The 13161-nt window shown below is 52.6% G+C and overlaps 2 gene segments (V, D, J or C); both read right to left on the reverse strand.

Moving 5' to 3' along the window:
* Positions 1–4058: 4058 nt before the first annotated feature.
* On the reverse strand, positions 4059–4583 carry LOC128588752 (immunoglobulin lambda variable 3-25-like). The segment is given in 2 exon segments: positions 4059–4366; positions 4516–4583. Coding segments are annotated over 2 exon segments (354 nt in total).
* A 4691-nt stretch (positions 4584–9274) lies between these two features.
* On the reverse strand, positions 9275–10834 carry LOC128588753 (immunoglobulin lambda variable 3-9-like). The segment is given in 3 exon segments: positions 9275–9369; positions 10182–10481; positions 10789–10834. Coding segments are annotated over 3 exon segments (441 nt in total).
* Between the last annotated feature and the right edge of the window lie 2327 nt (positions 10835–13161).

Here is a 13161-nt window from a genome sequence, read left to right on the forward strand (position 1 = left end):
CATCATTTGCCCTTATTCCTTTGCACTGGTGACAACACAGAGCTCAGTGGTTTCGGGGTCCCAAGTCAGATCACAGATCCTGAGCTTACAGCCCTCTTCACAGTAGTGGTCTGTAATGTACATATTTGTTTCTGTTGGAGGCAGTGTGTCACTCTGTCACCTGTGTGGGAGTGCAGAGGTGAGGTCACAGCTCAGTGAAGGCTGGAAGACCTGGGCTCCCGCCCTCTCCCTTCTCTGCCTCCCACTGTGGGAAGATTTCAGGTGTGAGTCACCCACCCGCTCATATGCACTGCTTAAGAGCATCTGCGGCTCTGCAGATCCCTGCCCTTGGTGTGGGCTCCTGAGGCAGGTCCTTGTCTTGGACCTCAGTGTCCCCTGTGTGTGTGCTACAAGTCGGGGACAGCTCCAGCGCTCTAGGTGAGTTTGGCACCTACAGAGATTGAGCCTCCCTGGACTCCCCGGGCTCCCCGGGTGGGGTCATGAAGTCCTTGTGCCTGGATCAGAGAAATAGGAAGTGACAGAGAAGCCTGGTGTGAGACGAGGAGCCAGAATCTGGGCTTCACATCAAGCAGGACAAGGGTGAGCGGGAGCAAAGCTGACTCCTGTGATTACAACCAGGTGACTCTGCCGCCCCCTGGTGGCCGCCCCACACTGGCTGCTGCAGCTCAGGGGCCTCCTAGGTCCAGGTGCAGATTCACAAGCTGCTGCTCAGGTCCCCGCATCGCTGATCCACGGGCTGCTGCCCCGGGAGGGTTCCTGTTCTCTGTGTGGCCCTTCCTGCCTCCAGACCAGGCACGAGGGCTCAGACTACCCAGGAAAATATGAACTTACCCATTGGAGGGGCGGGGCAGGGCCCCGTTGAAGCCCCCCTTCATGTGCGTCTGGCGCATGGTTGGTTGTGCAGGGGATACCAGGGCTTGGCATTGGTCACATGGTGCTCGGGGACTGGCTCTTCCTGATGTCCCCTGTGGATTTAGGGCCATGACCAGTGCCAGTGGGGCTGCACCAAACACACACAGTAGACCATCCCACAGCAGATATTCATCTAGACCCGCTCTGCTCTGGCACCTTCCATTCTGAGAATTCAGCATGAACAGGACACAGCCTGCTTGCAGTGAGTTTTTTCTCCTGCTTGGGACTCCATGCAGGAGTCACACTGGGTTTGAAGACACAGCAGACAGTCCCCACCACCTTAGCAGACAGTCCCCACCACCTTCTCACTCTACACTGCTTTATTTATGTAATAACATAGACACCTGCTGAGCTAGGTCTCTCTCAGCAAGGACTCACTGTGTGTCCCAGCTCTAGTCCTTGATGACGTGGCTGTTTCTTCTTGGGGAAACTTTGCTCTTCTAAGGAAAGGAACGCACCAAAAATTCAGCTCTTTCTATCCTGTTGAATTTAGGTGTGATGACTGGAGCTGTAGCAGCCATTCTGAGACCTTGTGCCGAACATGACTGAAAACAAAGCTAACATCTTAGGGACAATGGAACAGGGACTTACAAAGACCCTGGTGCCTTCACGGGATGGTGAGACTCCCTAAATGAAACCCTGTCTTACCCCCACTTAGATTGCTAGGAGAAATCACCTCCCCTATGTCTACGCCTCTGTATTTCATATGTGTGACCTTGCAGTTCAAAGCATTTCTCACCATAGGGAAACAATTTATTCAAGTAAATAAATCCGTAGAAATTTTGATGGGAAAGACCCTATCACTGATGCTATGCAGATAACTAATAAAGAGGTTAGACAGAAGGTGACAGGCAGGCTGTGTCAATATAGCAGGTGAGGAGACCTCCTTTTCTGGAACTGCTGTCAGTACCTTAAAAAGGCTCAAGACACAGGAGTGTGTGAGACGTGCTAGGTCAGTCCTTGTGGGGGAATGTCTGGTAAGTCTGAGAGTCAGATGGGACAGTGGCAACCTGAGGGGACTGGAATTCAATCCACTTTGGGTCCTTGGTGATGTTTGCATGTATGAAGGATTTGGGACAGGAGTGATGTGTATTGAGATGTGGCTAAGGGACATTGCCCAGTAATAAATCAGGTTCTCCTAACTGTTGCTTATCATATATGGGGGGCTCCAGGATGCTGCTCTGGGGAGAAAACAGGTGTGATTTACATAGGGTCGGCACACCACCCCAGCCCTTCCCTAGCTCACTTAGATCTAGAGATGCTCAGGGGAGGGGTTCTAGGTCTCTCCTCCCTGTGGCCACCAGGCAGCCCTCTGGAGAACTGTTCTGCTACCTGGGTTTCAGAAACTGGGCTGGCTTCCTGGGGTCCCGGCCATCACTGCTTCCTCTGAAATTCTATAATTCTATGACCCAGGAGCATAGAATCTAGGGAGTGCACTGGACAGGGAAGAGACAGGTCTGAGAGAGGGAGTGACAATCCCAAGCTCTCTCAGGAGGAGCTGAGAAAAGAGAATTAGGAGACCCTAGACCCCTGACAGCAACCTCTTCTCAGGGCACCGGGAGCAGCCTGGTCTGGGGAGGAGGGTGTGGGAAACCCTCAATGTGCCCTGCCTAGTTGGAGAAGCTTGTCCCTGTGTTGTCTCCCAGTCGCCTGTGGGGGGCGCTGCTGCACTTGGACAGAGGCAGGGCAGGGCCTGGGAGGGGGCCAGCTCCCTGCACCCTTTGAACTGATCAGAAATCCAACAAGAAGTCCTTGATCAGAAGGAACCGGAGCCGGCTTGGCACCTGCAGCACAATGGTTATGATGACGGCCACATCCACCCAGGCTGGCGGGTTCGAACCCAGCACGGGCCAGTTAAACGATCACAACGGCAACTAAGAAATAGTCAGGCATTGTGGCAGGTACCGATAGTCCCAGCTACTTGGGAGGATGAGGCAAGAGAATCACTTAAGCCCAAGAGTTTGAGGTTGCTGTGAGCTCTGACGGTACAGTACTCTACGGAGCGCAACATAGTGAGACTCTGTCTCAAAAAAAAGAAAAAAAAAAGTAACTGGACCAGCTTTTGACCATCTGTATCTCGGGAATGATCCTGGAATTATCACTTAGGGATCAGGGATCCAGTGAATACAATACGGCGTGTGGACAGCTCAGGGTCAGCAGACATGACATGGGAACAGTGCTCGCAACAGTCTAATTACAGTTGTCAGAGAGGAGCGATTTCCTTTTTATCTGTCATCCCCCTTCTTGAAAATCAGACATCCACTGTCATGGGAGGGGACCTACAGGAAGCTTCTCTTCTTTCTCTCTAATCATTTCTACACTTGATATTTTGAAATTATCAAGGAAACCTAATAGTAAAGTTTTTAGAGCAAAAGGCACATTTATGGGAGACCCTCAGCCTGTGGCACAGCTTCCTGGGGAGCTGGGAACAGAGATTTTTCTTATGGTGCAACAAGCACCAGCTCGGTGCAGCCTGGGAGGCCCCGGACCCTACTCTGGTGCTGGTTTCCTGATGATTCCTAGTCCAGGGTTTCATTACAAAGAGTAATTTTGGAGCTAGAAATAAGGAGTGGCCTTGATGTCATTAATGATGGACGAGCTGGCGCTTCTGCCACACAGAGGATGACTCTGGTCAGCCAGGGGAGGCTCAGGGACATGTGCCCTTCTGCTCAGGAAGCAGCAGGACAGACCCTGTCCGCACACTCCCAGAGCTGTCCTGACACATCAGCAAATGTCATCCTGAGAACAACATCTACTCGGCTCCCAGGGCTTCATCCTTTCCCAAGGCAACAATCTGAGGCACAGAATGCAGGAGTCCAGGCCCCTCTCCTTCCAGACTCCGTGTTGACAGATAAGAGACTATGGGTTTCTAGAACAGGCACCAGGTCAGCTGGACACATTCTCCCTCCCGTGAACCTGTGAGCTGCTGCTGAGGGAACTGAACAAATGCAACATCTTGTGTGGATTAAACATGTGAGCGAGATGTGGGGAAATCACAATTCAAGTGGCATGCTATGTGTGTTCCCTGGGTACGTTGACAAGGAACTGAGTGAGTTGAGACCAAGGTCATGGTCACAGCTCAGAGAGTGAGAGTGAGGCTAGGGAGGTTCCTGTCCCACATCCCCATCTGTCTGTGTCACTGTGAGTCACTGCCAGCTGCTCCCACTGCCACCAGGTCTGGCACAGTAATAATCGGCCTCATCCCCAGCCTGGGCCCCGCTGATGGTCAGGGTGGCCGTGTTCCCTGAGCTGGACCCAGAGAACCGCTCAGGGATCCCCGAGGGCCGCTGGCTGTCTTTATATATCACCAGCACAGGGGCCTGGCCTGCTTTCTGCTGGTACCAGTAGATGTATTCTTTGTCAAGTTTATCACCGGAACAGGTGATCCTTGCTGTCTGTCCTAGGGACACTGACACCAAGGACAGCTGTGTCAGCTCATAGGAAAACACGGAACCTGCAAGAGAGAAGAGAAGAAATTGCTTAAGAATTAAAGACCCTTCCCAGGGGCCCTGCCCAGAGACCGTGCTGGGCTGAGCTCCTGATCCACACTGGCCCATCAGGGTCCTGTGGGGGCTGATCTGGGGTAGGACCTAGAGGCAGCACCTGTGCAGAGAGTGAGGAGGGGGAGCAGGAGAGGGCTCCAGGCCATGGCGACACCCCCACAGCTCTGCCTCTGACTTTGCAGGACAGCTGGGCTCCCTCGGGTTCTCTTATTCCCTTGGAGGCCCTGTAGGGCAGTGAGGGTTTGGGGTTTATGCAAATTACTATCTCAGGACCTCCTCTTTGAGGCAAGTCACTGAACCAGCTGAGGGCTTAGACAGGACTGAGCAGGGAGGCGTGAGGACCCACCTTCCCACATCTGCTTATCAGGATGCAAATCAGACTCAGGATCCAAGGCCTGGGATCACAGTCCCCTCCCTGAGCACTGACCCCACTAGCACTGTCCCAACCTTTCTGGCTGTGGTGTGTCGTAGGCCAGGCTCAGCAGGGCTCTGCCCCTTCCAGGAGCCTGGCTATGGGGCTGAGCTGGGAGCTGCTGAGATGACAGATCACAGCGGACCCAGCATGAGGGACACACAGGCCACCATATTCCTCCTCCTCTGTCTTCCCTGCGGGTCCCCAGAATCACAGAGGTCCCACCTAGTCACTTCCCCTAGATCAGGTCCTGTGTCATTTAGACGCTGGGTAGTGATTTCTGACTCCACAGTCTGGGGTCACCACACACCTTCTGTGGGGGCTTCACACTCCAGTGTCACTGCACACGGGGTGTCACCTCTTCTGTGACATCCCCTCCCCACAGCTCACTAGTGTCTGTCACCCTCATTTCTTCCACTCTTGGCAAGTGTCTTTTCAATGTTTCCTGTGAACTTGGAAAAGGCACCAGAACCCACCTAACTGAGGATGTGACCTAGGCCCATTGTCTCTGTGAGGGCACCAGGGTCACTGTCTCTGCACAGGTCATGAGGTGTGGAGTGTGGGGGGTCTGTGGTCCCACAGTGAGGGGACCTGTCACTGCAGCCAGGACAGGCCCCCTGGGCAGCCCCAGCCTCTCTCCTGCCACTCCAGGCTGCAGCTCTGCCGCCCCCTGCTGGGGGAGGACACTCAGAGCAGGAACTTCCCTCCCCCAGCTTCCCTCACAGCACCTGTCACCTGGGAGGGTGGGGACAAGGCAGTCCAGCCTCACTGGGTACCAGTGTGACCAGCTGTCCTGCACAGCCACACACAGAGGTCCATATGCTGTGTGCAGGGAGCCAGGAGAGTGTGGCTTCTGTAACCCCCTGTGAGTGCAGAAATTCCCTTGTCTGATTCCTGCTTTGTAACAGAAGGGGTGGGAGGTGGAGGGCAAGCTGTAGCTCTTCCAAAAAGCAAAAAGGTCCAGAGACATACCCATGACTACAGATATGGTGCCAGACTTCGTCCCTATTTGGGAAGCAAAACCGAGTCTCTCCTTCCCAGTCAGAGCAGCTGCAGGTCACTGGGAGCCCCGGAAGTTCCTGCCACTAGAGCTCAGCTGTGCACTCACATCCTCCTCATCACTGTCACCATCAGCTTCTCTGTCCCCAGTGAATAGTGTGAAGAAGACATCAGTCCTTCTCTCTAGAGTCCCACATTCTCAGGGAACAGAAGGTCAGGGTCCCTCACTTGTCCCAGGTTGTGCTGAAACGGCAGGAATCCCTGTCACTTCCCAGCTCAGATCTCCCAGGAGCTCCCAGTGACCCTCAGTCTCACGGAGCTCTGCTCACTCCACCCCACAGCCTGCAAATGGGTCCAAACTCCCTTGTCATTGTGGTTTTCTAAGATTTAGTTTTCTGGTCACTCCAGCAGGTCGTCCATTGAAACCCTGGTCCTTGTAGAGCAGTACTCACTGGCTCATGGGATGGAAATTGTCCCTGAAGGGCCCGGCCCCTGCACCTGTCTGTACTTCCCAGAGTCACTGATTGAGAGTCAGGCCCACTCTGGAGAACAGGGTGTAAGGGTGGGTTTGTACAAGGCCGAGTGACACAGCCAAGGGTGGACACGGGAAATGTGAACTCCTCACAGTCCCCTCACCTCTGGCCCACATGACCCACATTTTCCTGGTGCACACAGGCCAGATGGGTGATGGGCAGCTGAGATTCGGGGTGGGAAATCCGCCTTTAGACAGCAGGTTCCTTCCCCCCACTTCCTCCAGCACACCCTGTCCCCTAATGAGTGTCAGGGGTAGGACATCCCAGCCCCCTGTGTCCCTCTGTGCAGCTCAGTGCCAAGCAGCTGTGGTGGTCTTCCCCATGAGGGTTAGTTTGAAATGGACACAATGTTGGACACCGTCCCTCTGACACAGCCGGCAGATCTCAGCAGCACACAGAGAGCCCAGTCCTGGGGCACAGTTCGTGCATCCCACGTCAAAGCCGGCTCAGTCCTGCCGTGCAGAGAAAGGGCCCTACTTACAATACAAAATTGCAAGTAGCCTTGCTTGGGAAATGCTGGCCCAACACAGCTGACAGCCAAGTGTGAGCTTGGGAATTTTAACCAGTGTGACTATTAACAAAGTAACCAGGTGTAATAACCATTTGGGCAGCAAGTGGAGAAGTGTGACCTTGGAGGGAACACAAGGGCATAGTTTATAGATTCAAAGACACAGTGAGAGAGAGAGAGAGAATCAGGTGTCAGTATATAGAAAAGGAGAAACACTGAGTATTTGAGTGTATTTGCAATTGTTACGAAATGTCTGATTTAGCAGTAAACTGCTTTTCTTTTCACTACAGGGTGTGCAAAACGTTTTTATTTTGCACTAGTAAAATCAGCCTTGTACTTTACCCTCATCATCATTTCTAAGGACACAGTTAAGCAGCAGTAGGAATATCGAAAGGGCTCTCCGCCTTCTCCTCGACCTTTCCCCACAGCTCTCACCACCCCAGAGAGAGACTCTGCACACACCTCTCAGTCACATTAGTTGAATTTGGTCCCTGGGGATAAAATGAAGAGAATTTAGAGAAAGGAGCCAAGGTAGTATTTGGGCATCCTCAGCGGTTTCAGTCACATCTCAGCACAGGAGCAGAGACTCCTCATCTCAAAAACCGCATGAGACATGTCTCCTGGAGCGCCCTTGGGCTGGTTTTCACTGAGAGGAAGAGGATTTCCAGCTGGTCACACTGTCTGAGACACCTGTCCTCTCCTGTGGGGTCTGTGACCACATCCAAGGCCCATATGTGAGTTCATGAAACCAGCCCTTAAAAGAGTTGAATGGAATCCCAAGACCAGAGATGTTGGTGTGGATGCGGAGAAAAGGGCACACTTCTACACTGCTGGTGGGAATGCGCACTAATACGTTCCTTTTGGAAAGATGTTTGGAGAACACTTAGAGATCTAAAATAGATCTGCCATTCAATCCTATAATTCCTCTACTAGGTATATACCCAGAAGAAAAATCACATTACAACAAAGATATTTGTACCAGAATGTTTATTGCAGCCCAATTCATAATTGCTAAGTCATGGAAAAAGCCCAAGTGCATCGATCCACAAATGGATTAATAAATTGTGGTATATGTACACCATGGAATATTATGCAACCTTAAAGAAAGATGGAGACTTTACCTCTTTCGTGTTTACATGGATGGAGCTGGAACATATTCTTCTTAGTAAAGTGTCTCAAGAATGGAAGAAAAAGTATCCAATGTACTCAGCCCTACTATGAAGCTAATTTATGGCTTTCACATGAAAGCTATAACCCAGTTATAACCTAAGAATATGGGGAAGGGGGAAAGGGAGGGGAGGGAGGGGGGAGGATGGGCGGAGGAAGGGTGATTGGTGCGATTACACCTGCGGTGCATCTTACAAGGGTACATGTGAAACTTAGTAAATGTAGAATGTAAATGTCTTAACACAGTAACTAAGAAAATGCCAGGAAGGCTATGTCAACCAGTTTGATGAAAATGTGTCAAATAGTCTAAAAACCAGTGTATGGTGCCTGATGATCACATTAATGTACACAGCTATGAGTTAATTAAAAAAAAAAAAAAAAAAAAGTTGAATGGGTCCCAGAAGGTGAGGGTCAGAGCCAGGGCACCCATGGTGCATGGACAAGGCAGCTGCTCACACTTGTCCCCAGAGTCATCACTCTCCGTTCCCTGTCATGACCCACTCCATGGGGGCTGGGCCATCTGGACACCGGGAGAACACCCAAGGCTCTGCCATGCTGTGGTCACTGGGTCAGACGTGCATTGCTTGGCAGGGGACCTGCAAGCTCTGGTGAGACCCCTGCCCTCCTGAGGGTGGGGCAGACCATGGGACTCCTCCCTCCACGAGAGCTGAGATGTTTAGGGTGTAGCTGTCAGGGTCATGCTGAGTGTCTCTCACAAAGCAGAACACACATCACTATATCCACAGTTTCCACGAGGAAGGGAATAAAGCTTCGGAGGTCACACGGGTTTCCAGAAGCAGCATGTTGTGCATTTGGGGATATTGTTTGTGTCACACACGAGAAGCCAGGGAAGGTCACCCATGGGCTATGGGCCCCAGGGCAGGAGGCTCTGCAGCAGGCCAGGCCGTGGTGTGAGCTGTCCTGCTGAATGGGGCCCAGAACCCTGCAGTCTCCACCATGATACGGGACATGGTGACAACAACTGGAACCTTGTGATACTGAGAAAGCCCACACATGAGTGCCAGTGGGCACCTGTGGATTTTGGAACAAGTCCTTGTCATCTCCATTACCAAATGGAGGTCCTTGTGGTGTGCACTTGTGCCTTGGTAGACATAACACAAGACAGGACATCACTGACCACACAGCCACAATTCCCAGGTCCCCCATCCTGAGCTCAGGCAGGCCCAGCTGGCTCCCTGGGGAGCTGACGGGGCTCATCTAGGATGGAGCAGATGCAGGGCTAAGGCTCAGTCCCCTGCACCAGCAGCTGGGCCACACTGTGGCCTCGTCTTTCCGGCCGGCTCCAGCGCCTCTCCCTGGGCTCACACTTGGGTCCTGTGGAGGAGGCGGGGCTTCCTGCACCTGGTTGCTCAGAAGCACCTGTCACCTGAAGGGGCCAGAGCTGCTGTGTCCTACAGCCGTATGATGTGCCATCACCACATACAATCGAAAAGACAAAATAATGATCCGATATAATTTAAGATACCCAACATATCAAAAATAGATCATTTCTACATGTAATCAATGGGCAGTTATTCATGAGATACTGACTTAGTTGTTGATGGCTCTGCTCCTCCTTCATCTCTCTTCTTCTTCTTTCCCTGCTTCTTCTAGTCCCCCGACCCCACCTTTTCCTCGCCTTCCTCCTCCTCCTCCTTTTTTTTTCTTAAACAGGGTCTCCCTCTCTCTCCCCTGGTAGTGTGCAGTGGTGTCATCACAGCTCACAGCAACCACAAACTCCTGGGCTCAGGTCATCCTCCTGCCTCAGCCTCGTGAGTTGCTGGGCACCCACCACAATGCCTGGCTAGTTTTTCTTTCTTGTTTTTTTTTTGCAGTTTTTGGCCGGGGCTGGGTTTGAACCCACGACCTCCAGCATATGGGACCAGCGCCTTACCCCTTTGAGCCACAGGTGCTGCCCACCTGGCTAGTTTTTCTATATTTAGTGAAGATGGTGGCTCACTCTTGCTCAAGCTGGTCTCCATGTCTGCTCTGCCAGGCAATGTCCACCCACCACCAACCTCTGCAAAGCCTGCCTGTGGGGGCCAACCCTGCTCAGGGCAGCATCTGTAATCCTCCTTGACAAGAGGGAAAGGGTGACACAAATGGGGCAGGAGTTGGTGTCTCACTTCCCCATCTGCCTGCGTCACTGTGAGCAGGGTGGCTGTCCCACACCTGACAGTAATAGTTGGCCTCGTCCCCAGCCTGGGCCCCGCTGATGGTCAGAGTGGCCATGTTCTCTGAGTTAGAGCCTGAGAATCGCTCAGGGATCCCTGGGGGCCTCTTACTGTCTTCATAGATGACCAGCACAGGAGACTGGCCTGGCTTCTGCTGATACCAGTAAGCATTTTTCCTTCCAATGTTGTTTCCCGCACAGGTGAACCTTGTTGTCTGTCCCAGGGCCACTGAAAGCGAGGGTGGCTGAGTGAGCTCATAGGAGGCCACAGACCCTGCAAGTCCCTCCTCTGTGGGGAGGAACCTGGTGGATTTGTGAATCAGGTGGGGCACTGGCAAGAGAGAGTAATAAATGTTCTGAAACCAGAGGGCTCACAGCAAAAGTTCTGCACTCTCCATGGATGGAGGGTCCTTCAAAGGACCCGTGAGCACAGTTTTGGGATCTCAGCCCCACCGGCTCGCAGCCTGCAGCTGTTTCAGGACTCCCCTGCACTCCATATATAGGGCTCTGCTGAGTTCTGAGTCAGGCCCAGGCTTGTCCTGAGCCCTGAGGCTGGGCGGGTGGGGCCCCTGGGGCAGCACCTGTGCAGTGAGCCAGGAGGCCAGGGAGGACAGGGGTCCAGGTCATGGTGGAGATACCCCCTAGGTTGCTTCCGAGGCCCGGACTGGGCAGGGGCCTCCCAGGCCTGTCTTATCTCCTGGTGGAGACAGCTGCCCAGGATGTAAATGAGCCCAAGTCACAGGCTGCTGCCTGAGGAGCTCTGTGGTTTCCAGAGAGGCTTAGCCCAGGAGACCGGGGAGGGAGGGGCAACCACTGCAGACCCACCCTAACCCACCAGGAGTCTTCCCCACCAATGGTCTCATAGTCTTGGCCAACATCTCCATCCACGAGTATGTCCAGGTCTCTCTCCAGGCCATGCTGAGCTCACACATGACACTGTCTATTTCTCCTTACTCCTTTCCACAGGTGACAACACAGAGCTCAGCAGTTGCAGGGTCCTAACTCAGATCCCTGATCCTGAGCAGTTCCCACCACCTTCTCCCTGAGCACTGTCTGCTCTATGCATTCAATAATATCACCACCTGCCCCCCAGGTCTCTCACAGCCAGGACTGACTGGGTGGCCCACGGCTGGCCCATGGCTGTCAGGGGCAGTGTCTGTTTCTTCTCAGGGTACCATTGCTCACATGAAGGAAAGAAACCTGTTGGATTTCCACTGCTCCTTTCCTCCTGAATTTAGGTGTGATGGTTGGAGCTAGAGCAGCCATGGTGACACTTGTGACACCAGGAATGATAACAAAGCCAACATCACAGTCAGGGTGGAACCTGGACATAAAAAGATCCTGGCGCCTTCAAGGAAGTACTGGAATCTCTGACTTGCTTTGCAAAGAAAAATAGGCTTCTCTGTTTCTGTAACTCTGTATGTCATGTGTGTGATTTTTCAGTAAAACAGCATTTCTGACCATACACAAATAAATCCAGTCATAGAAACTTTACTATCAACTCCATGCAGGTAACTAATAAGGATGTTAGACAGATACACTAACATGTTAAGAGGTCTTTTTCTCTGGAACTGCGATCAGGACTTTAAAAGGGCACAAGAGACAGGGAGTGTGAGGGGAAGAGCTCAGTCAGCCCTCTGTGGGGAGGAACCTGGTGGATTTGTGGATCAGATGGTACACTGGCAACTTGAGGGGGCATAAGATTCAGATCATGTCAGATCCATGGTGACATCTGCAGACATGAAGGATTTGGGGCAGGAATGATGTGGACTTGAGTGTGGTGGTGGGGGGGTTCCAGGTAAAATGGGAGGTTCCTTTAACCCGAGCTTAGAACATATGAGGGCCTCCAGGATGGTGCTCTGGGATAGACAGTTGAGACTCGGGGGGTTCAGCACAACCACCCAGCCCTTCCCTAACTCACCTAGGGCTGGCAAGCTGGGGAAGGGTTCCTGGTCCCTCTTCCCCATGGAGACGTGTGCAGTCACCTGGGCCTCAGGTACTGGATCAGCTTCCTGGGATGCCCTGTGGGTGCCCATCACTACATCTGTTCTATGCCCCAGGAGCACAGAATCAGGGGTGTGCTCTGGACAGAGAAGAGATGAGTCGGGGAGAGGGAGTGACAATCCCATTGTCCCTCAGGAGCATCTGAGAAAAGGAGGATCGGGAGCTCCAAACCTCTGACAACAACCCCTTCTCAGGTCACTGGGACCAGCCTGGTCTAAGGAGAAGGGCATGGGGAAACCCTCACCCAATGTGTTTTAGATGGAGAAGCTCTGTGGGCTCTCCCAGCCACCTGTGGGGGGCGCTGCTGCACTTGAACAGGGGCAGGGCAGGGCCTGGGAGGGTGGCCAGCCTTCTGCATCCTTTGGGCTGATCAGAAGCCCCTCAAAGAGGCTTTTATCAGAAGTAACTAGAGAAGCATTTTACCATCTGTATCTCTGGAAGGATCCCGGAGTTCCTGCCCTGGTCTCATGGATCCTGTGAATACAACAGGGCAAGTGTTCAACCCAGGGTCTGTTGACATGGTACAAAGTTTTATGCGCCACCCCCTTTCCTTGCAAATTAGACATCAGCTGTCATGGGAGGGGACCTACAAGAAGCTTGTCTTCTTTTTCTCTAAAAATGTCAACACTCGGCATTTTCAAATTATCAAAATTTGAAAGTCACAGACATGGGAGACGCTCAGCCTGGGGCATGCTCCCTGGGAAGAGAGATTTTCAATACAGGGTGACAAGCCTGGGCTCAGTGCAGCCCTGGGAGCCCCAGGACCCCTCTCATGCCCTGGTTTCCTGATTATTCCTAGTGCAGTGTTTGCTGAAAAAGTGTTAATTTTGAAGCTAGAAATAAGGAGTGGCATTGATCCATGAATGATGGACAGAACTTGTGTTTGTGCCACACAGAGTGTGACTCTGGTCACATCTGAGAGGCTCAGGGACATGGGTTCTTTTGCACAT

Source organism: Nycticebus coucang, chromosome 6, assembly GCF_027406575.1.
Source record: "Nycticebus coucang isolate mNycCou1 chromosome 6, mNycCou1.pri, whole genome shotgun sequence".
Lineage (NCBI taxonomy): Eukaryota > Metazoa > Chordata > Mammalia > Primates > Lorisidae > Nycticebus > Nycticebus coucang.